Genomic DNA, 27,808 nt, shown 5'->3' on the forward strand with positions numbered 1-27,808 from the left:
ATGAGAGGGAAGGGGACGCAGCGTCTTGGGGGACAGAGCTGAGGGGGAGGCAGGGTGCTCATTGTGGGGAGTCCCTCCCGCACCACTGAGCAAGGAGCCTGAGGTTTGGTCCATGCTTCATGCATACTCTGAACTCTTTTCGTATGAGCAGGGCTAGACAGCCTGAAGATTAACAGACTTCCAGGGTCACCTTCATTATTGTAGTAAGAAACACGAAGCTATTTCAGTGAGGAACACTCAACAGATTTGGTCAATTAAATTCATACTCCCTGCTTTCTCAGTAAAGAGCAGAAACTAGAGAAAAGTACCATAAAATCAACACCCACTGACCGTATGTATGAAAAGCAGTTCCTCAGGCCCACTTGCCCGTGGCCAGTCATCTGTTACCTCCTCTGTTGCTCTGTGGATATGTGAACATCTTTTTAGATTTTTTTTTTTAGCCTTTAATGGTACAGTGATTGATTTTAATGATTTCCATATTTGACATTGTTTTTGATCTTCTTTTTACTTTGTTCTCTGCTTTTTGCATTCTCCTCCCCACCCCTCCCTCTTCTTCATCCCACTTTTACTGCTGGGTTGTCTGTTTCTGTGTCTGTGTGTCCTCGATGTTCGGTTTCTGTTGGTCTGGTGTCCTCTGCTCCCACCTCCTGCTGCTGTAGCCTCACCGGCTGTGGAAGCTGGCCGAGCAGGTAGGGACTTCCCGCCCGTCCACACCAGTGCCTGCAACCACACAGTTTCATCAGCTCCCAGTAGTGGGCAGACTAGGAGTTGAGTGCGGAGATGGGCTGGGCTTCTGGACCTGTGGGAAGGAGGGCTGACAGCCAGCGTGATGTCATGTCTCAGATCTCTTCAGATGTCTTGTATTTGCGACAAACGCTGTGCTTCCTTTTACACGATCTGTGGTGTCTTTGCCAGTTTGGGGTCATCTCTGTTTTGCTTTATATTTTGCTTCTAGTCACCTGTTTTCTGATTTGTTGGTTTTTAATTGGCCTTTTGTGGTTACGTGCTTTGCATTGCTCAGACCACAAACTGTTCCTCCACTCAGCTCTGGTCTGTGACACAGCCCCCGGAGTAGCCGCAGGTCAGCGAGGGTGCTGTATCCTCACGGCAGGGCAGCTCCTCCTCCAGGCTGATTGCATGTGCTTTCTCAGGGGGCGGGGGAGGTTATCGTGTGGTCCAGTGTGGTATAATGAAGGTGTATTTATTTTTTTCTTTTTCTTATATTGAAGTGTGCCTTTGATATAAGGTTAAGATTCTCTCGTGAAGAATTTTAGTGTAGTTCTTCAAATAAATCTGAGAGTCTCCTTATTTTTTGGCAGAATTTTTTTTTTAGGTTCTGTCTTTTTCTACCGAAAGTAGTGCATTACTTTCCCAGGAAATGTATGTAGAATTTTTGTTTGTAATGTAGCTTTAAAACCATTACTGTTATATGAACAGAGATCATTGTTCAGAAGTCAACTCGGTATGTATTTTGAAGAGATTTATGATCCCAAGATAAGATTTCAGGACCCTGTGTTTAAATAAATAGTTCAGACCACAGGGTGCTGCCCAGATGACCAACGATAAACATGCTACCTCCCTGACTTATATCTTGGGCAAAGATGGCCTCCCACCCTGGAGGAAAACCAGGGCACAAGTAGAACCAGAATGAACAAGATCATTGTCTTTTATCTCTTCTTCCTCAGTCTGTCAGCTCTTGTCACATGTTCTGCTTCAGTACCTTGAGCTCTGAAAATACACTTTTGGGGATGCATGTGGTGAAAGCCTCTCAGCAAATGATGCTTCACTTCCTGAACAACCTGCTTTTGCCAAACGCTGCCTCTGTAGTTTCAGCCTCTTTTTATTTGGCGAGATGCCCCTTTCCTTTCTAATTTTCATAAATGATTAGCAGTCAAGCTGTGTGAAAGTCAGTATTATCTCAGTACGATATTCTTTTGGAGTTAAGTTATCAAGTGAGAGGTGCGGTTTTAGTGCTTTTGGGTTTTGTTCAGTTTCAGACCTTACCAAAGAAATGTTCCCAGCCAGTAGGAAGCATAGACGCGGCTCCTCCCTGGCAAACGGGATTAATCACATTGTGTCCTTGCTTGCAGGGAACATCAGGGCCCGATCCGACTACCGTCTACGTGGACATGAGAGCTCTGAGACACGACAGGTATTGTGATTTTGTCTCCCGGCACCCAGTGTGTAGTGCTCGTCTGCCCTGAGTGCAGGGGCCATGGAGTGAGCTTTTGCAGCACTCCACGTGCGTCCCACCGGGGCAGCAGCTTCTGATTCTGAGAACAGCTGTCTCGGAGCCGCTGCAGTCAGAGTGGCCTTTTCTCACACTCTGCCAGACTTGACATTTTCTTGAACACTAGTCAGGTGCTGTTTTGCACCTCATAAAATATCAACACTGCTCACATTTCTTTGCATGAATCGAAAGTTTTTGTCAAGGCATTTCCAGGAAAAACTAAACTGTAAGTCAAGTTACCTTTCTGTGCAGCTTCCTAATAAGCAGCCTTGAGCAAGAATGAAAGGGAGTGTGCTGGTAGATGCTTGTGAGTCCACCTCAAGGGGTGGGACAGAAGGTGGGGACAAGATAAGGAATCTGTTGCAGAATTTCTGCTCCCTAAGGGGTCCCTCCTGATGTGCCTGAGGGGGATGAGGGGGAGAGAATTCTGTTGTTTTTCTACAGACGTCCCCAGTGTTTGGATTGTTTCTCTGGGTGGTGTGGAGATGCCCATGCATTGCTGTTTCTTTGACATGATAATAGAGTGACTCTGATACAAAGTGTCCTTTTATAAGTGGCTGGAGATGTTTGTGGATGTGTTGTGAGGGCCAGATACTGTGCTCCGTGTCTGCTTGTTTTCAATGGTGCCTACCGACATGTGCATTTGCTCACAACATGTGAAAGAGTTGGGGAGAGTTGTGGGTGGGAAACCAGGAGCCCCCGCCTGGCCTGGCCAAGTGTGTTCTTCTTGCCTGCTGAGTCCCCATGTGAGAGAGTGTCGGGGCAAGGCTGCACAGGGGCCTGGAATGCCATGCAGGCCAGTCACACCCGGGTGGTGTGCCCCACCGTGGATGGGTTGCCATGGTGCTGTGTCTGATTAGCATGATGTGGGAAGTGGTTCTGGTGGCCTGTTGGGGGTGGAGGCCAGCAAAGCAGCTGAACATCTTGTAGTGGCTGGGACAGGCCTCTGCCGCACAGCAGATGGCCAGAATGGCAGTGGTGCTAAGACTAAGAAGCACTGAACACTTTGTTCCGCCTCACTCTTGGTGGTGCCTCCTGGTCCCCTGGAACCCCCGCTTTAGACCCTGCTGTTCACAGGGACTCCCAGGAGTCAGCTTGTCTAGTGGCAGAGAGAACCACTGGCCCCCAAGAGACACCGGCCCCCTGCAGCAGAGGCCTATCTAGACATCTTCAAGATGCAGACCCTTAGCGCTGAAGAGATGAAGTCACCTCTTTTGGAGGCATAACATTTCCAAACATAACTTCTGGGCTTTAAAAAGAAATTTGCTTTACTCCCTGCAAACATTATTTGAAGATAATTTTAATGTTGGGTTGGCCCAAAACGGTCATTGGGGTTTTTCCCTAAGATGCTGTTGTGGGCGCCCTGGATACAGAACACCGTCAGCACACTTAACGCAGGGCTACCTGGTGGACCACACTAGGCTCCGTCGGCTCCTCTTGGTGTGGGTGGCGCTCGTTCTCCAGGTCACCAGTGACCACTGGAGTGGCCGTCAAGAGACAGGTCCCCCCCCGCCCTCCTGACCAGCGCCAGGACACGCCACGCTGGCTGTTTTCTGTGGCTCTGAAGTGACCAGCTCCTGACAGTACCCGTGGGGCAGAAGGTGTGGTTTCCTGATTGTGCCATGTCCTGGGAGTGCTGGGTGACGGTGTACAGTCAGGAGAGAGCCTCCCTGTCTGTGGTGCACAGGCAGTGGACAGAGCTGCCCCCACCCCCGCCCCAGCCTCTTATTTCCCACAAGCTTCCTGGGTTTCTGTGAGCCCCTGTTCCTCTCATATGTGCTGCACGCATGTGCATGTCTCTCAGTTCTTCTGGGAGACACAGCTCTGCCTTCTTCTAGGGGTGGTTTTTTTCTTTGCTCTCGTGGACATTTTCAAGTGGGTGAAAGACCCCCCCCCACCACCGCCATGTGGCATTTGCTGACAAGACAAGGCCACCCCTGAGTGGTGCTAGTGCCCCTTCCTGCTTGCCTGGAATCACTGACAAAGAGCACCATTCCATGCTGACCAGAGAAGAAACTCTTTGTCCACCCTGCATGCTTGCCCAGGTCCCTGCCACCACTCAACAGAGTGGAGGCCACAGGGAAATTCTTAGTAGAGTTTTCACATTTCAGGTAAGATCCACCTGCCCAGCAGGGACAGGAGACAAGATGAACTCTGAGGGCAGGATGAGGACGGGAGGCTGGCTGCCCTGAAGCAACTAGAGAAACAACATAATCTTACACCTGAAGCAACTAGAGAAAGAAGGATAAACAAAACCCAAGGTTAATACCAGAAAGAAAGCATACAGATCAGAGCAGAAAAAAGTGAAATAGAAACAAAATAGTAGTAAAGATGAATAAAACTAAAAGGATGGTTCATTGACAAGACAAATTGATAACTTTTAGCCCAGATTTATCAAGGAAAAAGAAATCAAATTGATAAAATTAGAAATGAGGGGGTTCCCTTTCACTCCATTTTCCTGAAGAAAAAGTTGTCTGTAGATAATTGGTCAGCATCACACTCTGAGAGTAACAGAGAGAACTGAACCTACTCACGGGATAAAGTAACACAGCTAAGGAGGGCTCAGCGGGCTGGGTTGTGACTGGCACCAGGGTCCTCCACAGTTCTTGAGTACCTCACCAGCGAATAGTTCTCAGATTGAAAAGCACTTCTTTCCAGAAAGGAGATTTTGCTGTCTGAACTGGCCAGTCCTCTCCAACGTGCCTGGCTGAGGCGGTGGATGCTGTGCTGTGGGTCTGCGGCCCCCTGTGTTTGCAAGGGACAGGCCCGAGAGGTCTCCTGTCACGGGAGTGGCGGCTCTTTGAGGAATGCAGCTTAATCCTTACTCTCCCTTTTCTGCACACACTGTGTTGACCCTGTTACATCAATGCAGAGTCGTTCCCGACGTTTGTGGGTTGATAGGTGGGGCTATGTCTCCATACTCTTGTGGCCTGTGTGGTGGCCCCCACTGTCTCCTCTCTGCCGTTGTCTGCTTTTTCTTTGACTTCTTGACTCCCTTTGCATTGGGTAATGCTTGTCAACAGAGCTAATGTGCCCGTCAGACTGTTGGGCGTTGACCCAAGTGCCAGATGTGGAGGAGGGAGCCAGGGTCCAGAGCACACAGTAACACCTTCTTTTTTTCTTTGTAGAGTACGCTTAGTGGAAAGAGGCTCTCCTCATAGTTTGCCCCTGATGGAGTCAGGAAAAGTAAGTACAGAAGGAAGGCATATGCATATACATTTGAACAGAAGTCTCAGTTTGGGGGCTTTGGAAAGTTAAGAAGTACATGGAAGACTTTTTTCCAAAAAAAAGTTTTCTTGAAAAGTAATATATCAAGTCCAAAGAGTTGGACACAACTGAGCGACTGAACTGAACTGAATATATCAACTGGTTTTGACCATGAGCACAGAAAGTCAAAGGAAGCCCCCAGGGCCATGGCACCTTCTCTCTTGTTCTATTCTGCGTGGCCTCCACTCCCACGGATGTCTCCAGGTCTACAGCACCTTTTCCAACTCCAGCCCTTCCTTGCATTCCACCCAGAGGAGGAGCAGCAGGAAAAGGAGTAGGCCATAGGGACGGCTCCTCAGCCTCTTCACTCATATAGCACCTCTGGGCATGGTTACCCCCAGCCGAGAAAGGCAGGCTGGCAGTGTCTGGGTACATTGGGTCCAAATGTCCATGGACCTGGCCAGCAGGCAGAGCTTGTTTACTGTGGAACTAGACAAAGACTGGTTATCATGACAGCTAGTTGTTCCTGCCATAGTGGTTGTGTCATTTATAGAACTACAGTGCAAGGAATGTATTTAAACCTGAATGGAGACTTTTTTTTCCCCCAGCCCCTATTGTCAGATCTCTTCTCCACTTAACATAATTCTAGAGGCATGTTGTTTGGGACCTTTTACAGTCTGTGTCTTCATGGCTGACTGACGGTTAGAGTTCTTGGTACTGTTTTCTTTAAGATGGGATTCAGCACTGCCCACCCACCCAGCTCGACCTGGTGGGCCATTCACCAGACATGCTCCCATAGCTCTCACCACAGGTGTGTTGCTTTACTCAGCTGCAGAGTTAGTAGCTGAACCAAGAGGGGCTCTGTTCTAAATTTCCAGAATCAGCTTTTGATTCTTTACATGGTTCCAGTGGAATTCAGAGCATTTCTGAGCTAAACGTCCATTAAGAGGAAGGTGCTCAGTATCAACATTGTACTATTGTCAGCCAACAGGAAAAGTGGGTGGTATGGCAGAGGAGGGGCAGGGCCGCAGGGTCACCATCCGCATGGTGTGGCAGACGCTCTGGCGGGACTGCTGTCTCTTCTGGATACCACAAAGCAGCTCCACTAGTTCTACTTTGCAAGCATCAAGCTTGTTAAATTGCATCATTTATCATGTTTTTGTTCAAAATCTCGCTTTTAGGATCATTTTAACACAGGCTCTGTCATTGTAAATAATTACAATGAAATGTCATTGATTTGCTGTCATTATGTGACGCTGTGGTATGCAATTTTGATTTAAAACCATTCACTTTCTAAATCATTTTAATAGGGAAAACAGGCACTTGGCATGAAGCCAAGGTCAGGGTTGATTTTATGGCATCTGCCTGTCTGCCCACTGACAAGACTGTTCCTTCCCACATAGATACTTCCAGGGGTGCGGATCATCATTGCCAATCCAGAAACGAAAGGACCCTTGGGAGACTCACACCTGGGCGAGGTGAGGAATGGGGTGTCTGTGAAGGTTCAGGATTATGAAGTGGTGTTTACTTAGGGAGTATCATGTTTCTCTTCAAAACATTTAACAAAGAGGAAACTTCCTGTCTGTGGGCGGAGTTTCCTTGTTTTCAGCTCTCCATTTGAGTTCCATGTGCCTGCTTCACAGTAGAGAAGTCTTTCATCAGGAACACGATAGAGAATGTGCAGAGGGGATCTTGCCAAACCCAGAATCATAGCAGGACCAACAACCATGGCAGGCAGACTGGGGACACGACAGGTGTTTATCTGGGTCAGAAAGTCACTTTTACTCCCTTGTATTGATGATGCAACCTACCCAGTGACTCCCCACCCACCCTGTGCCCCGCACACTGCTGGCTGCATGCGGCCACAGGAGACCCTTCCTGGGCTGCTGTCCTGAAACTCTCCCTGCTTGCTGGCCATGCGTGCCCCTCTGCCCTTCCTGTCCACCTCGCTCCCTGATTAACTTGCTTCTAACACGTCTGCCTCCCCGCCCCCGTTTTCGTCTCCAAGTCCAGGCCACAGTGATGGTGACTTGCCCACAAGGACACTCCAGTAGGTGCCACCCACCCTGTGGTCAGCTTGCCCCTCTTCTTCTGACCTGTCCTGGCCACACACGAAACACTGCCGTTGACGGCACCCGACTCTCATACCAGCCCGCCGCTCTCTTGGGCACCATGGCACACACGTACATGTACACGGTGAGGGAGGGAGTGGTGATGAGGCCTGAGTCTCAGCCTCTGTCACCCCCAGACCCTTTTCCTTCTTGGGCAGTTTATTGGCCCCTCACTCATCTCTCTCCATGTGAAGATCAAAATCGAGATGATGAAATGCTATACAGACCTTATTTAGGAATTTCCTTTAAATGCACATCTAAGAATGAAAATTCAACGTGGTGCCTGCTGTCTCTGGCCCTTGCTGTCCTCACAGTGCCCAGCTTCTCAGAGCTGAGCGCTGGCCCGAGGGGCGGAGACCACTGCACCCTGGCCTTGTGCTGGGAACCTGTCTGACAGGTTCTCTTCCCCTTACTTGCTGTAGACCCTCATCCCTAGGCTGCTCCCTGGTTTGCCCTGGCAGGTGTGGCTGAGGGCTGCCGGCTAGACCCTTTGTCCCTGACTCAAATACCATTTCCCAAGATACAACGTTCAGGCATTTTTATCCTCCATTTTTTGTTGTTACAATGCCTTTTCCTTCTAGAGTTTTTGTGTTATGTTATTTTATTACAATATATTCCCCAAAGTATACAAGCCAAGTGAAAGGGGAAAATAAATCAGAAAGCTTTTTAACATTTTTCTAGCTTGCTTTTTGGAAACAGTCAGTACATTTGAATAAATATAAGGAAACTCTTACAACCTCATTCATTTGATATTTATCTCAAAAGCCTTTAGTTCATATACTTTAATAGGATTCTCCGGAGATGATGGGTGGGTTGTTTGCTCAGCCATGAGTGTGTTGTCATGTTTTCATTTCAGTAAATTTTGTGATGTCTGTGTCTCCCTGGAAACAAGCCATCTTGTTTTTGCAGGCCAGGGACAGACGCAGTACAATCCGTTGAATTGTAAAAGTAGTTTCTGCCCTGGACATCGTGTCAAGTTAACTTTCACAGTACATTTTGCTTCCTTACAGATATGGGTTCACAGTGCCCACAATGCCAGTGGTTACTTCACTATTTATGGAGATGAATCCCTCCAGTCAGATCACTTCAACTCCAGGTTAAGCTTTGGAGACACACAGACAGTCTGGGCACGAACAGGCTACTTGGGATTCCTACGGAGAACTGAACTCACTGATGCAAATGGAGGTGAGAGTCCCCAGTAGGAGGCAGGAAGTCCTCAGACACCGAAAACCCGTGTGGGTTTGGGATCCCAGTCCGAGGAGAGCGTGTGCTTGCATGCTTGCTGCAGGCAGCCTGGAGACAGCCAAGGGTGAGAGAGCCGGGGTGGGGGGTGAGGCGAGAGAGACGGGAGCGGGGGATGGGCAGGGGGGGCGAGAGAGAGCCCAGGATGAGAGAGCCTGCTCAGGCTGTGCGCGTCAGCAGCTAAGGACGCACGTCCCGTGCTCTGTCCTCCTCTGTGAGCTAGGAACACGTGTAAAACCAGGGCAGGGGCCGGGGGCTGTGTTGTCTATGACAAGTGCCTGTAAGTGCAGCTCACCAGCTTGTCACCAACTCTGGCACTGCCAGTCCCACCCAGGATCCCCTGAAGCTGCGCTGTTCTCTTCCGGGCATGAGGCGCTGGCCTCGAGTGCTCTGGTCCTGCCAGGCACCCTCAGGGAACAGTAGCTGAGAGGGCTAGAGCTGGGTGTGGGTGTGACACAGAACCAACATGTAGGAGCCTGTCTGCTCCTCACATTGCTGATCCTGGAGTCCTCTCTCCACTCCTTGTTTCACTGAAAACAGAGGCAGGACTTGGGTGTTACTCCGGGGCGGGGGGCCTGAAGTTTCTTGTGAGATCTGCCAGCACCGGAGATCAATGAGGCTTCCAACCACCTGCCTGGTAGGAGCCGTGCCAGCCAGGCCAGACAAGCAAGAATGCAGGGGAAAAGTACCAAAATATTCTAGTGTTGTATTTTCTTTTATTTTTTTAAGGTTTAAAAAACCAAAACATTTATTTAGGAAGGCTGAAATGATTGTATGCTAATGTGAAACAGGTGAGTTGTATAAGAATATTCCATATTTTATATCCTCCAAGAGTTGGATTCTGTTTTGTATGCTTTGTTCTTTCTTCAGAGCTGCTAACTTCAGACTGGTGTTAAGCAGGAGCATGGCTCGCTCCTTTCCTTGGGAGCCCAGCCTCTTCACCCTCATAGAGGGCAGGCACGTCTGTGCAGGCTGTAGGGTCTCAGCGCAGACACGTAATAAGGCTGGCAGCTGGTCCGCACAGTGTCCTGTTGGCTGTGAAGCCCACTCAGCTTCTCACTGCAGGCAAAAACTCAGAAAACACCTTCCCATCACAGGGATCAGACTGGGGCAGCTTTGATCTTGTCGCTGGCTGGCATTGTATTTGCAGTTTGGGGAAGTTGTAGACTTGTTTCACTGGAGGGTGCCCTCTTGGATTCTTTGAGGCACTAAGCTTAGCAACACCCACACCTCAGCGCTGGTTCTGCCTATGGAGTCCGTGAGCTGGGAGAGTGGGAGGCCCCGGCAGCTGTGGTCAGAAGTCAGCAAGTGACTGCCTCCATCTTATCTGCCTTAGCCTGGAGATGGAGAAGATTTATTTTCTGGTATTTCATGTGTCAGTCACTTCTCATAAACTCACCCTAATGTACTCAGTACCCCAAAGATGAAAGAAGTCTCCTTGTTTTTAAGGAAAGATGGACTGCATGTTGTCATTATCCCAGGGTTTGCACAACTGACAAGAATAACTTTACCAGTTACATGAACTAAGGGAATCTTTGTTTATGAACATTCTCGGAAACTCAGCTTTCTTTCCCACTCAGACATGTAGTGATAAGAGAGTTGAACCCTTGTGTGTGGAACCACAGGGAGCTTGGTGTTGCTTTGGCTGCGCTGGGTCCTCTCATGTGACTCTACTGCATCTCAGGCAGTGCTGCCGAGGGATGTATTTGGAGGCTGCCCCTTGGGTGAGGGGACCGTGCAGGCATGCGGCCAGCCACGTGGCCACACAGCCTCCACCCCCCACCACCACACCTCTTCCCTGAGCACCTTGGACTGCAGTTTCCCTCAGAAGGGAAACCGGACCCTTGCTCAGGGGTCTTTCTTGTGCCTCTTTTCCATGTTCGGGGGTAGCACTCATCTTTATTCTTTAAGAGGCTCGAGCAACTTTACATTGAAGCTCACACAGTGTACATTCCCCACACAGAGCGCCATGATGCCCTCTACGTGGTGGGGGCCCTGGACGAGGCCATGGAGCTGCGTGGCATGAGGTATCACCCGATAGACATCGAGACCTCTGTCATCAGAGCCCACAAGAGCGTCACAGAATGGTGAGGAGCGGGCAGGCAGCCCGAGGGTCGGGGTGAACCTGAACCTCTAATGAGCACCCCTGGCATGGTTGGTTCTCTTCCTGAGGGTGACGGACGGATGGCTGGGGGGTGTTTCCAAGGAGCCAATTATTTGATTTTTTTGTTACGGAAAATGTGATATAGGGGAAAACACTGTCCGCAGGGAGCCTGAACCCAGCGAGCCCTGTGGGAAGGCCTCAGCTCCAGGAGAGGCCATGCTTGCCAGCATCATAGGGTTGTCAGTGACAGGACACCCATCCCACCACCCTTGGAGGTGGCTTTGGAGGCCACACCATGCCCGCCCTGGCCATTTGGTGGCTGTAACTTGCAAGTGTGCCTGGGAGCAGCAGCACCGACCATTCCTCAGGGCCTTCACGTGGCACTTGAGCATGGACAGTGGCTTCAGCACCACTGTCCGCTGTTCCTCTCACCCCACTGGTTCCCTGAAGGGTGGAGGCCTGAGGGGGCCTGTCTGCAAGCTCAGGGCAGGAGCCCCCAGGGAGGCTCCTTCTGAAATCTCTAGGTGGGTAGGTGGGTTGGCCTGAGAGTGTTGGCTGCCTCTTGTCAGCTGACGCAGGCTGATGTTCTTGGCCACACGCTGCACTGGGCAGAGGGCTTGGCAGACAGAAGGGGTGAGTGGACGGCAGAGCTTCATCCCCACTTGGGGCCGTGTTTCAGAGCGAGCAGCAACAAGCCCATCTGAACACAAGTCCTCCACCTCTAAAGCTGCCTCTCCACTCTCATGTTGAGGCAGGAGCCCCAGAAAGGTGTCAGCCAGAAACAGTAGGGGTCCGCCTCAGTTTGCACCAAGGTGTAAATAGCCATCTCAGCCTTCTGTTTTTGTATTTTTTAAGAAAATAATTTCAAGTGGCTTGTATTGCCTTCCTCACATATTTTCTATCTAGTTGAAAAGGTTCCATTTCCACTGGAAAGTGTGCGGCCAGGGTTCCCCTGTGGGTTTCTCTTGTCTGTTCTGAGCATCGCTTAGATGTGGTGAAGTTTGCTCCTTTCTCTACTCTCAGAGGCTCTAAGAGGGAAGGAACGCCAGGCTCAGTTGCGAGGGGCTTCTCTCCTCAGAGTGTGAGCAGCACCACGGCTCTGCTGTCACCGACCTCCCCAGGCTTGTGGCTCCCCGAGGCAGCCCCATCAGTCACTTGATGCAGAGAAGGGAGGGTGTGAGGCTGGGTCACATCTGTGACTGCCTCACTGAGCACGGCCCAGCCACCCTCAGCCGCTGTGGCCCCAGGCGGGCTCCAGCAGCCTCCCACCGCCCCCTGCACCCCTTCTCAGTGGACCATGGTCAGTGTGGACTGACCTGATGCTGCACCCTCGACGCCAGATGTCAGGATAAAACTGTCCCCAGCGTGGCCGCAAGCCGTCACATACGACTCACAAACGTGCAGTTCTTTCGAGCAGCTCCCTCGGGGTGACGCTCGTCACAGAGCCAGCCCCAGGAGTCTCCAGTGTCCCTCTTCCATTTTAATGTGATCATTGGCCATACTAAGCAAAATACACATTTTTTGTTAACAGGCATACCCTGCGCTTTTAGGAAACAGTGATGACTTTCCCCAGACACTTCTTGCCTCACAGCTGAGACAGAACCTTCTCTGTATCTGACTCCAGCAGCCACTGCAGGCCCTGGAGCTTGACCCTGCACACCACGGGGCTCTGGTGCACTAAGGTTCTTAAACATTCATGTTTTAAAAGCCCCACTACTTGACGTCAAGGTGGCCTAAAGTGTAAAACATTGGACTTGGTTAGGCTGTTACAAACTGGGCAGACAAGATACTGTGGGTGGTCCTCCTGAAAGATCCAAGTAAGACACTTCTGGATGGAGCTCTGGCGTCCCTAGGAACTCACCCACCTGAATCAGGTCCCCTGTGTTGCCCTCATCCTAACCCAGATGCTGAGACAGAGTCTGTCAGTGCACCCCAGGTCCGCATCGAGCGCTGAGGTGCCTGACCCAGCACGGTGGCTCTTCCATGCCTGTGCACGTGTGTTCCCCCCTGGGGAGAGAGGCAGGTCAGGACTAGCCCTAGCGCCCACTGTCCCAGCTCAGCAACGGTCCCACCGACCACACTGCAGGCTTCCCAAGTGCCTTTTGGGATGGGCTCCACCCTTGGGGCCTTGCGCGGATCCAGGGAAGGCGGTGCTGGGCTGCCACCCTGAGAGCAGGTTGGTAAGAGATGTGGACGCAAGGAGTATCAGATCTGCTCTGAAACCTGCAGACCAGAGAAGGCTCAGTGCCCAGCAGGAACCCAGTGGGGCATCCAGAGAGAATGGAGTCATTCCAATTTAAATTGTACAGTGATGCTTCTTTTTCTTCCAGTGCCGTGTTCACCTGGACAAACTTGCTGGTGGTTGTGGTTGAGCTCGATGGGTCTGAGCAGGAAGCCCTGGACCTGGTCCCCCTGGTGACCAACGTGGTCCTGGAGGAGCACTACCTGGTGGTGGGGGTGGTGGTGGTGGTGGACATCGGCGTCATCCCCATCAACTCTCGGGGGGAGAAGCAGCGCATGCACCTGCGTGACGGCTTCCTAGCCGACCAGCTGGACCCCATCTACGTGGCCTACAACATGTAGATGCCATGTAGTGTCCCTTCTATGTGGCCTACAACATGTAGACGCCTGCGGCCCGCATCTACGTGGCCTACAGCATGTAGACGCCCGGGCCCCCATCTATGTGGCCTACAATATGTAGACGCCACGTAGTGTCCCATCTACATGGCCTACAACATGTAGATGCCCGGGGCCCCCATCTACGTGGCCTACAATGTGTAGGCGCCTACATGGTACGCCCAGGTCCCCTGTTTATGTGGCCTACAACATGTAGACGCCACATAGTGTCTCATCTACATGGCCTACAACATGTAGACACCCACATAGTGTCTCATCTACGTGGCCAACAATATGTAGACACCCGGGGCCCCCATCTACATGGCCAACATGTAGACGCCCACGTAGTGTCTCATCTACGTGGCCTGCAACATGTAGACGCCTGGGGCCCCCTGTTCAGTGTCGCAAGTGTGGGCACCAGGGCACCTTCCCCAGCAGAGCCTCACCATGCGGTGGGGAGACTTCCCACGCGTCCTGGTCGCACAGGGATGAGACGTGAATGTGAAGTTTGCTCACGAGGACTTTGCATTAACTGCCTTTAGTTTGTTGGAAAAGCCCATTTCAAGAACTTTCTTTTCTTTTTTTTTAATTATTGAATAATAAGTGCTTTCTTCGTAAATGTGGTATTTTGTTAAGCCAAAGTAGCAATTAAAAAAAATATTCTGCCCTCCTGATGGGTTCTTTTAAACAATTCATGTAGTGTGACAAAGAATTGTTTTCTCTGTTTTAATGTGTCATGAAATCTTAATGCCATGGACCTGCTACTGATTTAAGCCATTGCTGGAGCCCATCCTTTTAGGACAGTGTGTCAAGGTACGAGAAAGCCTTCCAAATAGCACCTTCCAATTAGATTTTAGCCGCTTTCTTTGTCAGAAACGTACTGAAGAAACAGACTGATGATCGGCCCTCCAAGTTATCATAGAATGAGAGGAAATTATAAATAAGGTGTATTTCGGCAATTACCTTGCAGATATCTTTGTACTAAACTAAAAAGATAAAATAAGTTAACTCCATATGTAATTATGTACAAAACGTTTAATTTATTTTGATCTCTTTAGAAGTATAACAGAGAAAACATTCAAGAATATTAAAGTCTTGTAATGTTTGCTAATATAAAAAGTGTTGTATTATCTTGCGTGGATAGCATCACAACAGATATATATATATATGAAATATAAGTTCACTAAGAACAAAGGGAATTTTAAAGTTTAAAACACAGAACCTGTCACTTGCATGGTGTCCCCTCCGCTGCACTGTAGATAGACTCTCGCCGTTGCTGGTGTGAGCAACCAGACGGCCTGCAGCCCAGAGCTTCTATTCTGGAGCCAGAGACCAGCTGTGGGGCCAGCGCCTCGGAGGTGGTGAACTGGAGCCGGGTGTGCACTTTCCCTCTGCCGCGGGGTCGTGACAGACTGTCGGTGCCGCGTGCCCACCGCAACGCGTGGCCTGGGGAGCAGCTGGCCCACTGCACGCACTCCCTCGGCTACAAGAATTCATTGCACAGTGTTTTCATCATTTTGTTTGTCACCTTTTTTTGGTCCTTGGTATGAAAAGGAATGTCGTTCTGTGGTCATTGGCAGCGGGTTGTGCTGACTCCCTCAGCGGCTTTAAGGGAGGAGACTCACTAGGAGGTCATGCACGGAGCTGCCCCAGCTGTGCTGGCTGGAGTGGGAGGCCCCCAGCCCCATCGTCACTCCTGCTGCAAGGACATGCTTCTGATTTCCGTCTCTTGCTGCTGCTGCCGCCTCATGCACCTTGAAACTTTGAGAGCCCCTCGCACACTCCTGGATTGAACCAGCTCATCAGCATCCAGCCAAGAAGAGGTACCAGCTTCCGAGTGAGATCCCCTCCATGATAGCCCCAGTGTGCCTGGGGTTCCTGTGTGGGGTCTGCCTGGTTCTGAGTGTTGCCGGCGAGACTGAGACCCTCTCTGTGTGGTGGTCTCACCTGCCTTGCTCTGTGCACTGGCACTGAGTCCTTTGCCACAAGAGAGTTTTGTTTGACTTCAGAGATCCAAGGCTAATTGCTGTTAGAATTTTAAGTGGCATTTTTAAAAAATTTGTCTGCATGTGGGGTTTCTTCCATCTCCACAAGTTATTTGATTTTTAAAATATTTTGATTTCATTGCTGTGTATGAGTATTTCTCCACATGCTTCAGATAAACATTCCCAGTCTTCTGCTTCCCAAGGGGGACCCTACCACATACAGAGAAGACACGTGCCCACCAAGTGGAAGGGCCAGGGGGACCCCCCACACACACACAGCAGATACACACCCACTGTGTGGAAGGATGGGGGGACCCCACCACACACAGTAGATACCTGCCCACCATGTGGAAGGGCTGGGGGGTACCCCACCATACACACAGAAGATACACACCCACTGTATAGAAGTGTAGGGGGACGCCACCACGCACACACCCACCGTGTGGAAGGGTAGGGGGACCCCACCACACACACACAAGACACATGGCCACCATGTGGAAGGGTGGTGGGGGACCCCACCACAGAGGACACATACACCCACAGTGTGGAAGGGTAGGGGGCACCCACCACACACACAGGACACACATACCCACAGTGTGGAAGGGTGGGGGGGCCCACCACACACAGAGGACACACACCCGCCCTGTGGAAGGGCAGGAGGGGGGCAGTTTCGGGTCAGACACTGATGAGGAAGCAGGACTTAAGGCCCAGTGAGGGGGTGTGAGGTTGCTGGTGCCCTCGTGAGGCCTTGGTCCTGCTGCCTGTGCCAGCGGTGAGGGCCAACGGCTCAGGGCTGGGATCCAGGTTCTGTTGTGCAAGAAAAAGGGAATGAGACTCGCAGTACCACCCACTTAGCAATAAAGGAGGATCGTTCTGTACTGTTAATGGAAACTGTGCTGGGACGAGTTGTTCATGATAACATAGCCAGTGTTTGTCTCGTGACCTTGTGCTTTTGAAGTCAGACAAAACCGTGTGGTCAACTTGCACAAAGGAGGGTACACAGCGACCACCGAGACTCAGACCAAACAACAGGGCGGCTTCCTCATGGTGCTTGTTTGTTATATCTATCTAACCCTGCTTGACACTTTCCCCAAGGGAAATGGTCCCTTGATAGTCAGATGCTAGCAGCGTTGCTTCATAGTGTGGTGACTGGTTAGAGAGATTCATGTGCTCAGCCAATCACGGTTCCAAACAAAATTTTTATGTGCAAAGGACAGCAACCTTCTCGTATGTTAAACCACCAGTAAGCTTTGTACATCTGTGATAACGCCTGTTTTATATTCAAATGAACAAATAAAAGCTTTTATTTTTGTTGCTCTGAAAATAGCAGTTTCTTAATTGGTCCCCTGGAGAGCTGGGCCGGCTTCCATTCCAGGAAGGAAGTGACTCCTACCAGGAATGGATCCCACTCTGTTTACATAATTTGTTGCATTATTTATCAGTACAGATAATCATACTTTGAACAATGTTTAAATTTTGATGTGGGCATTTATTGCTAAAAAATTCCTATGGCAACAAATGTTTTGTGAAATGTTTTTTTAAATTCTTTTAAATATATCTAAATATATTTGTTCACATTTTCTCCAAGTGTACAGATTATTGGTAACCTTGAGGGACAAGGAGTGTGAGTCTGTGTGCACAAACTCTACTGCTCCTTGGCCAGAACCTTGGCCAGGACCAAGGTCTCGGTGACAATTCCAACCCAAATTATCTTTGTGTTTCTTTTGTCTTTGTCTCTTGGAAAGTGGTAGTGGGTTAACTGACTTCCAGCCTAATGGTTATGAAAGGATAAAACCACCAGGCTTCACTAAGTGCCTTTATGTTAGAATTCCCCTGGAACCAGGACCATCCATGCTAATTGGGGGTGTGGAAGTTGGTGGCTGGTGTAGACCACCTGTTTGGGTGACTGGGCATTGCCAAGAGATCCACCCGGAGTGGCCGTGCTTCAGGCAGCACGTGTGTTCCCACGTGCACGCATAGAGTTCCTTCTGCCTTGTTCCACGCCCTCCAGCATGGTGCTGAGGCCAGGGGACACAGGCAGGAATTTGGTTGGCAGGTCGATCATAATTCTGGGTCTTACCGTCCTTGTTGACGTCTTGGTGGCCTGAGTCAGGTGGTCTGTCCATGTAGAGGGACGTGGTGTCACTGCTTCCGAGGAGAGAGGTTCTGTTCCCTCAACACCAGGTCCTCTGTGACTCACTCACTCCCCCTACTCAGCAGAGCCTGCCTGGTGCTGACCGCTGGGCCGGTCTCTGTCTTCCGCCGTCCCTGGTGGCCGGTGCCTGGTCCCTGAGCGGCATCTTCCTGTCATGGCCACTCTGGCTCCCCTCCAGTGGGTCTTTCCACTCATCTCTGCTGTCTTCTCAATTTTAAGGTTAATCCGTGAACAAAGTAATGGCAGCACCAAGGTCAGTGTGAGATTTGGGTGTCAGCTCCTCAGGCTGGGATAGACTTCCTCTCCCTTCCTGCCCCTCACCCCTCCACCCTGCATGTCGCTGTCACCCCCTGACTTCATCATTCATGGAGGGAAGAGTTGGGGACCCTCCCAGGGCTGGGGCAGGAGGCCAGCGGGTGGGCAGGCAGGGGTCCGGCTCTGAGCACAGTCAGGCAGGAAGGCCTCTCCTCCAGCCCCTCACTTGGCACCGTGTGGGAGGGCACAGGGCCCACCTGGGCTGTCGGGCTCTGGGGACAGGCTGACCTGCAGAAACGCGAAGGCGCGGTGGAAATGGAAGACAAGACAGTAGGCACGGGAGGCTGAGCCTGGCCTCAGCTCCCCTGCCACTTTGTTTCCATGTTGGTATGGACCCTGGGGGGACAGAGGCAAGTGTTCCCTGCAGGTTCAACCCCCTCTTGTCCCAGGAGGCGTTCAGGAGGTGCAGGGGAGCAGCCCTGGGGCCGAGGTCAGTGAGCTCAATGCCTCCCTTCTCTGCTGACCGTCAGGAGGACGAGGACAGCGTTGGGACCCGCACTTCGGCAAAGCCCGGGTCAGAGCAGAGGTGGGGGTAACCCAGCCAGAGCCGTCCCCTCACAGCTTTCCCACAGATGCTTTCCGAGGGAGCGGATGTACCCACACGTCTTGTTGAGTCACCCCTGGCGAGACCCTGCACCGGAAGTGGAGGATGGCATTGCCATGTGTCCCCCTCCACCACCCTCCCCATGAGCGGACAGAGGCCGCGTGTCCTGACCGCTGTCCAGGGGGTTTCCCCGCAGGTCAGGCGGTGGCGGAAGCATCTGAGGCCGAGAACCAGTGTGGATCCTTGAAGATGGACGCTCTGCCTGTGAAGATGCTCCAGCTCCAGGGGGCAACGTGGCTTGTAGGGTGGAGTCACCTGCGTGGTGGGGGCGGCGGTGTGTCACCAGCCCAAATTCCTGGAGGTACAAGTGGGCTGCGAGGAGTCGGCTGGTCTCAGTGGGGTTTAGGGACACTTCAGGAACCGTTGGTAGCTAGTGGGCACTTGCGCCGATGGACGACGGCACGTTGAGTGTGTTGTGTCCCAGCCACGGTCCCGTGAGGCTTCAACCAGGCCACCACCAGCCTGGAAGATAGGGTGACACGTGTGTCTGATGGGCCAGCCAGCTTCGGTCCAAACCCCTCCGTCCTGACGTAAGTGCAGCCCTCCGGTTGCTGGGCAAGGACCTGGCCCCACAGCACTTGACTCATGACATGAGTACAGAAACAAAGGCTTCAACCTTTCTCCGGTCATGAATATTATTCCGCAGATTCTTTTCAAGTGTAAATGTGATATTTAGCTTCTGGTCCCTACACAGATAGATGGTAGTTGGATTTGGCCAGGTTTGGGATTGCAGTTTGCTGATTGCTGTTGTAAGACACACAGGTAGGAAGGCAAACTTTTGAGAATTAACTGCTGATTCTGGTTTTCCTTTCAAGCCAGTTAGTTTCTGAGTCTAATAGTTTGGGCTCTAGATGTTTTAATTTCTGAGCTTCTGTCTCTTTCATTTTTTCAGTCAGTAAATATTTGAACAGCAACCACGGGTCCTTGCTGGGACGAAATGGCAGAGTAGTCCCCCTCCTTCGAGTCCGTGTCCAGCAGGGACTGCAAGGCCTGAGCTGACTTCTGACTCCAACTCAGAGACTCATGGTCAGTCTTGGTTCTGCCAGGGCAGGTCATATAAATTCTTCTGTCGCCATGAAGAAGGGATGAGGCCAGACAGTGTCGTTTCCCTACACTCGCTGTTCCTCAGGTTTGACCTCTAACTAGACAAACGCTCAGCAGCTGCTGCTGCTCATGACCAACCGGCTCCATCCAGGGCTGCACGGAGAAAGGGGCTCTTGTTGCTCAGAGTGAACTGCAGGGGCGGGACAAGCGCGTGCATGTGGGCATGTGGGGCTGCTTCTGCTGATGCTTCATCCTTTGTGAAGTAGGAGCTGGGGTGTCTGATGTCCTGCACTGAACAACAGGGGTGTCCCCAAAATGTCAAGATTCTTTTTGAACAACCAAGTTCAGAATTTTCTATTTCAGTGCCTGATTGATCATCTGTCAGCAGAGGTTCACACATTTGCTATTAGTTTCTAACTCAGATATTCAGGATATAAGGAGAAACACTTGAGAAGCTGTTTACAGAGACTCTACATCCTTTGTAATGTGAACAATTAAGCCCTCTGTTTGGTCTCCTTAAGTTCAGTCAGTTCAGTTGCTCAGTCATGTCCGACTCGTTGAGACCCCACGGACTGCAGCACGCCAGGCCTCCCTGTCCATCACCAACTCCTGGAGCTTACTCAGACTCATGTCCATCAAGTCGGTGATGCTATCCAACCATCTCACCCTCTATCGTCCCCTTCTCCCGCCTTCAGTCTTTCCCAGCATCAGGGTCTTTCCCATTGAGTCAGTTCTTCGCATCAGGTGACCAAAGTATTGGAGTTTGAGCTTCAGCATCAGTCCTTCCAATGAGAATTTAGGACTGATTTCCTTTAGGATTAACTGGTTGGATCTCCTTGCTGTCCAAGGGACTCTCAAGAGTCTTCTCCAACACCACAGTTCAAAAGCATCAATTCTTCAGCGCTCAGCTTTCTTTAGAGTCCCAACTCTCACATCCATACGTGACTACTGGAAAACCGTAGCTTTGATTATACAGACCTTTGTCAGCAAAGTGATGTATGTCTCTGCTTTTTAATATGCTGTCTAGGTTGGTCATATCTTTTCTTCTATGGAGCCAAGGGTCTTTTAATTTTGTGTCTGTCCACAGTGATGTCCAGGAAAATAAAATCTGTCACTGTTTCCACTTTTTCCCCATCTGTTTGCCATGAAGTGATGGGACTGGATGCCATGATCTTAGTTTTCTGAATGTTGAGTTTTAAACCAGCTTTTTCACTCTCCTCTTTCACCCTCATCAAGGCTCTTTAGTTCCTCTTCGCTTTCTGCAATTAAAGTGGTATGATCTGCATATCTGAGATTGTTGATATTTCTCCCAGGAATCTTGATTCCAGCCTGTGACTCATCCAAGCTGGCATTTCGTGTGATGTACTTTGCATATAAGTTAAATAAGCAGGGTGACAATATACAGCCATGTCTTATGCCTTTCCCGATGTTGAAACAGTCAGTTGTTCCATGTAAGGTTCTAACTGTTGCTTCTAGACCCACATACAGGTTTCTCAGGAGACAGGTAAGGTGGTCTAGTATTCCCATCTCTTTAAGAATTTTCCAGTTTGTTGTGATTCACACAGTCAGAGGCTTTAGTGTAATCAGTGAAACAGAAATAGATGTTTTCTTGAAATTCCTTTGCCTTTTTTATGATCCAGTGGATGTTGGCAATTTGATCTCCGGTTCTTCTGCCTTTTCTGAATCCAGCTTGTACATCTGGAAGTTCTCCGTTCACATACCACTGAAGTCTAGCTTGAAGGATTTTGAGCATGTGCGTAAACTAGCTTACTTTTAAAAAATCTCCTCTTTTATTGTAGTCTCAAACAGGATTCTCTGGGGGAAAGGTGGTGGGGAAGAGAAGTATAATAAAGCATAGGTAAGTCAGAGAGCTAGGACTTAGGTTCACTCCTGGTTTAACTACCATGTGTTTCACACCCCAAAGCCTTGGACTATGGTTACTGACTGGAGGAACCTTTCTAGGAGACCACGAAGTACCTACGTGCATCAAGATAGCAAACATTGCTGCATCTAGAGGAACTGGTCATAATTACTAATCAGACCAGAAGGAAAGGACTGATTTTCAAAGAAAAGTTCACTGTGGGACCTGAGCTGGATGGTTAAAAAAGAAAGGAAAAAAAGAAATAGGTGTGAACACGTAGGGGCTTGGAGACAACTCTCACTCCCAGAGCTGCAGGAAGGGTTTTAGAACAGAGGTAAATGATACATAGATGGACAGACTTGGAAAGGTAGCCTCCACACAGATAAGGAGCTGAAATGCTGGTTGCCCCGACAGCTGCTTCCCCAAGGGGACAGTCAGCATAAGGACTGAGACGTAATTTGACGTGGAACCTTCTGCCAGGTGAAACTTCCTCTTCCACCGGTCTGTCCTTCCCTCGTCCTTTCTTCTGAGCCCTTCTTAATTATGGATTTTTCTCTGTTCAGACCCAAGCTCAGGGCAGCCAAGGATAAAGACCAGGAGCAGAGCAGATGCAGCTCCTCGCCCACAGGCCAGATGAGGAGCCCCACACACAACCAGGTGAGGAGCCCCCCACCCAGTGTAGGGGTGTCACAACCACTCTCCAAGAAGGTGCTGGGGTCTGAGGGAGGGCTCTGTGGGATTCTTGGGCAGTGCTTAAGACTGTTTTCTGCTTCTGAACAACCTACCTCAAACTCCTGTAAAATCCAAAATAAAATGTTTGGAAGTGATTTATTTATAAGAAGAACTCCTACACTCTGCCCTAAAGATCTACAGCAGAATGAAGCTGAGCAAAGGTCACAAGATGTAAACCAGAGGCAGACAAATGGAAACAGTGTGGTCCACAGCCACTCTTCACCTCTGGGAGCAGAACTCAGCAGCTGTGATTATTAAAAGGTTACAGGAATTACATTTTCATCGTTCTTAATTTTTATGATCCTCTTTAAAATGAATTAGAAAAGAGTGGGTTGTCATTCCTTTTTTTTTTTTTTCAACAAAGGATGTATAATTATTTGTTTTGTTTAAACTGAACCTTGCCTACTTCTGTGACCTTACTCACTGAACAAGCCTGGTTCAGAGGAAAGCTTGGTCTAAGAGCAATTACAGAATCACTCCTTCATCTGCCGTTCTGAGCCGTCACCCCTTGTCTTCTGCAGTCACTGTGCTGGTTTCCCTGTAGATGTTCAGTCGTGGCACCCCTCAGTCCTGCTTCCTCACTGATGGCTTCCTTAACCATGTCAGATCTCTCTCATTGCTTGAAAAATGTTGTTCTGTAACCTTTAACCTTGCAGACCTCTCTAGGCAAGAATTTTGTTTTTCTTCTATAAGTTTTTTTCTTGGTCTTAAAAGTCATAGTTATAGTAAAAATATGAAGGAAAAAATGAATCATCCAAAATCGTGTTTGATCCTCTGGAATGCCTTACTTCTCCAGCGACTCCTACTCACCTTTCATGTCTCAGCTTACATACAGGTTTTTAAACCTTCCCTAATGGTTTCCCCTCTTGTCATAGCTTTCTCGGTGTCCTGTAGCCCAGTATTTTTTCTTCATTGCACCCAACTCTGGGTTATAATTAAAGCTGCACTTACTTGGACGATGCCCTCACTAGAGTATAAGCTACATAGAGACTGGAAATATGTGCTGTTTATCATGCATTTGGCATCCAACATAAGTGCTGAATGAATGTCTACACTGTGTCTGCTAGAAAGTTGTTTTAGCGACCTGTACCTTCACTTACACTGTTTTCTGTTCCTGGAGGGCAGGGGTTATTTCTTATTACTGCAGGATTATATTAGGCCACAGACCATCTTCATGGGGCTGTGGAAGAGCAGGTATGATACCACGAACCTGGTTGCTGAATTGAAGCAGCCCTGGGTCTCGACTTCTCTCCACCGTGAGGTTGAGGAGTTAGATAAAGGTTTTCCAACTGCCCTATAGAGCCACAGGCATCCTTAGGACACCTTTGCAGGGCTGCCTAATTGAAATGTCAATTTAGAGGTTTGCTGACTTGAAGATTTCTAAGCTCTCAAAATTCAGACTGAAAAACTAAGAACCTTCCATTAAAAGAGGTCAAGTTCTGGTGAAAACTGATGAAATTCTTATCAACTCCTAAGTATCAAGCAGGCCCTCTAATACACATTTGCTCAATGAATACTGACAACTGGTCAGGTGCTGACAGGAACACTTAACTTGGTGACACAAAGCTCTTGTTTTTAGCTTGCTCTGTCCAGTGTGGGTAGTCATCAGCCACAAGAGAATGAAACATGGCTGGTCCAAATGGAGATTTGCTGAAAGCATGAAACACATGCTGCATTTTGAAGACTTAGTATAAACAAGAATGTAAAATGTCTCATTGTTATAAATAAGTTAAATTTTGAAATATTTTGGACATACTAGGTTTGTTGTTGTGTAGTCACTAAGTCATGTCCAACTCTTTGCAACCCTGTGGACTGTATGTAGCACATCAGGCTCCTTTGTCTTCCACTATTTCCCAGAGGTTAGGTAGGATACATTAAAATTAATTTAACCTGTTCCTTTTATATGGTTTAATATTTAATGTTACTGGATACTATTTAATGGTTTAATATTTAGTAGTAATATCTAATAATAATAGTTACTTCAGTCACTCAGTCATGTCCAGCTCTTTGCGACCCCATGGACTGCAGCACGCCAGGCCTCCAACCATTACCAACTCCCGGAGCTTGTGCAAACTCATGTCCACTGAGTCAGTGATGCCATCCAACCATCTTATCCTCTGTCATCCCCTTCTCCTCCTGCCTTCAGGTTTTCCCAGCATCAGAGTCTTTTCCAGTGAGTCAGCTCCTTGCATCAGGTGGCCAAAGTATTGGAGCTTCAGCTTCGGCATCCGTCCTTCCAATGAATATTCAGGACTGGTTTCTTTTAGGATTGATTGGTTTGACCACATTGCAGTCCAGGGGACTCTCAAGAGTCTTCTCCAACACCACAGTTCAAAAGCATCGATTCTTCGGCACTCGGCTTTCTTTATAGTCTAACTCTCATGTCCACACATGGCTACTGGAAAAATCATAGGTTTGACTAGACCTTTGTCAGCAAAGTAATGTCTCTGCTTTTTAATATGCTGTCTAGGTTGGTCATAACTTTTCTTCCAAGGAGCAAACGTCTTTTAGTTTCATGGTTGTAGTCACCACCTGCAGTGACTCTGGAACCCAAGAAAATAAAGTCTGTCACTGTTTCCATTTTTTCCCCACCTGTTTGCCATGAAGTGTTGGGACTGGATGCCATGATCTTAGTTTTTACAATGTTGAATTTTAAGCCAGTTTTTTCACTCTCCCCTTTCACTTTCATCAAGAAGCTCTTTAGTTTTTCTTCTCTTTCTGCCATAAGGATGGTGTTATCTGCATATCTGAGGTTACTGATATTTCTTCCGGCAGTCTTCATTCCAGCTGTGCTTCATCCAGCACAGCATTTTGCATGATGTACTCTGCATATAAGTTAAATAAACAGAGTGATAGTATACAGCCTTGGCGTACTCTTTTCCAATTTGGAACCATTCTCTTGTTTGAGGTCCGGTTCTAACTGTTGCTTCTTGATCTGCATACAAATTTCTCAGGAGGCAGGAAAGGTGGTCTGGTATTCCTATCTCTTGAAGAATTTTCCACAGTTTGTTGTTATCCACAAAATCAAAGGCTTTAGTGTAGTCAGTAAAGCAGAAGTAGATGTTTCTCTGGAAGTGGTGCTTTTTCTGTGATCCACTGGATGTTGGCAATATGATCTCTGGTTCCTCTGCCTTTTATAAATCCAGCTTGAACATCTGGAAGTTCACGGTTCATGTACTGTTGAAGCCTGTTTTGGAGAATTTTGAGCATTACTTTGTCAGTGTGTGAGATGAGTTGCGATTATGTGGTAGTTTGAGCATTCTTTGGCATTGCCTTTCTTTGGGATTGGAATGAAAACTGACCTTTTCCAGTCCTGTGGCCACTGCTGAGTTTCCCAAATTAGCTAACATATTGAGTGCCAGCACTTTCACAGCATCATCTTTTAGGATTTGAAATAGCTCAGCTGGAATTCCATCACCTCCACTAACTTTGTCCGTAGTGATGCTTCCTAAAGGCCCCCTTGACTTCACACTCCAGGATGTCTGGCTCTAGGTGATGATCACACCATCATGGTTATCTGGGTCATTAAGATCTTTTTGATATAGTTCCTCTGTGTATTCTTGGCACTTCTTGTTAGGATCTTCTGCTTCTGTTAGGTCCATACCATTTCTGTCCTTTGTTGTGCCCATCTTTGCATGAAATGTTCCCTTAGTATCTCTAATTTTCTTGAAGAGATCTCTAATCTTTCTCAGTCTATTGCTTTCCTCTGTTTCTTTGCATTGATCATTGAGGAAGGCTTTCTTATCTCTCCTTGCTATTCTTGGGAATTCTACATTCAGATGGGTATATCTTTCCTTTTCTCCTTTGTCTTTAGCGTCTCTTCTTTTCTCAGCTATTTGTAAGGCCTCCTCAGACAACCATTTTGTCTTTTTACATGTCTTTTTCTTGGGGATGGTCTTGATCACTGCTTCCTGTACAGTGTCACAAAGCTCTCTCCCTAGTTCTTCAGGCACTCTATCAGATCTAATCCCTTGAATCTATTTCTCACTTCCACTGTATAATCGTATGGGATTTGATTTAGGTCATATCTGAATGGTCTAGTGGTTTTCCCTGCTTTCTTCAGTTTAAGTCTGAATTTGGCAAGAAGGAGTTCATGATCTGAGCCACAGTCAGCTCCGAGTCTTGTTTTTGCTGACTTTATAGAGCTTCTCTATCTTCAGCTTCTGAGAATATAATTAATCTGATTTTGGTATTGACCATATGATGATGTCCACATGTAGAGTTTTTTCTTGTGTTCTTGGAAGGGGTGTTTGCTATGACCGGTGCTTTCTCTTGGCAAAACTCTGTTAGCCTTTGCCCTGCTTCATTTTGTACTCCAAGGCCAAACTTGCCTGTTACTCCAGGTATCTCTTGACTTCCAACTTTTGTATTCTAGTCCCCTGTGATGAAAAGGACATATTTTGGGTGTTCTAGGTCTTGTAGGTCTTCATAGAACTGATCAACTTCAGCTTCTTCAGCATTAGTGGTTGGGGCATAGACTTGGATTACTGTGATATTGAATGGTTTGCCTTGGAAATGAACAGAGATCATTCTGTCATTTTTGAGATTGCATCCAAGTACTGCATTTCAGACTCTTACATTGACTATGAGGGCTACTCCATTTCTTCTAAGGAATTCATGCCCATGGTAGTAGATATAATGGTCATCTGAGTTAAATTTACCCATTCCAGTCCATTTGAGTTCACTGATTCCTAAAATGTCGATATTCACTCTTGCTATTTCCTGTTTGACCACTTCCAATTTGCCTTGATTCATGGACCTAACATTCCAGGTTCCTATGCACTGTTCCACCATCAGCCTTTACTTCCATCAGCAGTCACATCCACAACTAGACGGTGTTTTTGCTTTGGCTCCGTCTCTTCATTCTTTCTAGAGTTATTTCTCCGTTGATCTCCAGTAGTATATTGGGCACCTACCAACCTGGGGAGTTCATCTTTCAGTGTCCTTTTTGCCTTTTCATACTGTTATGGGGTTCTCAAAGCAAGAATACTGAAGTGGTTTGCCATTCCCTTCTCCAGTGGACCACATTTTGTCAGAACTCTCCTTCATGACCCATCTGTCTTGGGTGGCCCTTCACCCCATGGCTCATAGTTTTATTGAGTTAGACAAGGCTGTGGTCCATGTGATCAGATTGGTTAGTTTTCTGTGATGGTGGTTTTCATTCTGTCTGCCCTCTGATAGCTTCCTGATGGGCGAGAATGAGTGTTGGGTAAACTGGGCCTTGTTCTGATGGGTGGGGCCATGCTCAGTAAATCTTCAATCCAATATGTGTTGATAATCTACAGTAGTTTTCTGTTGCCAAACTATGATAGTGGTAATGAAGGTAATGGTGACCTCCTTCAAAAGGTCTTGTGCAGGCACTGTTGTATTCAGTGCCCCGACCCTGCAGCAGGCCACCTCCGACCCATACCTCTGCTGGAGACTCCTGGGCAAGTCTTGCTCAGTCTCTTGTGGGGTCCCTGCTCCTTTCTCCTGGGTCATGGTGCACACAGGGTTTTGCTTGTGCCCTCGAAGAGTCCGTTTCCCCAGTCCTGTGGAAGTTCTGTAATCAAATCCCACTGGCCTCCAAAGTCAGATTCCCTGGGGATTCTCGGTCCCTTTG

General features: G+C 48.7%; 1 protein-coding gene and 1 non-coding gene across 10 annotated transcripts in view; one reads left to right on the forward strand and one right to left on the reverse strand.

Annotated features, from left to right (window-relative positions):
* Positions 1 to 16,819, forward strand: part of DIP2C (DIP2 acetate--CoA ligase C (putative)) — a 302,006-nt gene extending 285,187 nt beyond the window's left edge. For 7 of the 9 annotated variants that reach the window (XM_081560689.1, XM_081560687.1, XM_081560690.1 and 4 more), the window contains 6 exons: positions 2,091 to 2,152; positions 5,359 to 5,416; positions 6,841 to 6,915; positions 8,559 to 8,733; positions 10,754 to 10,877; positions 13,225 to 16,819. In XM_081560689.1, the coding sequence (XP_081416815.1) occupies positions 2,091 to 2,152; positions 5,359 to 5,416; positions 6,841 to 6,915; positions 8,559 to 8,733; positions 10,754 to 10,877; positions 13,225 to 13,477 (747 nt within the window). In that variant the 3' untranslated portion in view covers positions 13,478 to 16,819. Of the gene's footprint in view, positions 1 to 659; positions 690 to 2,090; positions 2,153 to 5,358; positions 5,417 to 6,840; positions 6,916 to 8,558; positions 8,734 to 10,753; positions 10,878 to 13,224 lie in introns of all 9 variants that reach the window. The other 2 variants (XM_081560688.1, XM_081560685.1) reach the window with 1 other exon arrangement.
* Positions 9,858 to 9,926, reverse strand: LOC145533588 (small nucleolar RNA SNORD31). The gene has a single exon (XR_014074179.1). It is a non-coding gene; the product is annotated as a small nucleolar RNA SNORD31 (small nucleolar RNA).
* Positions 16,820 to 27,808: the final 10,989 nt, after the last annotated feature.

The sequence above is a fragment of the Giraffa tippelskirchi genome, chromosome 13, assembly GCF_054371585.1.
Source record: "Giraffa tippelskirchi isolate mGirTip1 chromosome 13, T2T-mGirTip1v1.2.pri, whole genome shotgun sequence".
Taxonomy (NCBI): Eukaryota; Metazoa; Chordata; class Mammalia; order Artiodactyla; family Giraffidae; genus Giraffa; species Giraffa tippelskirchi.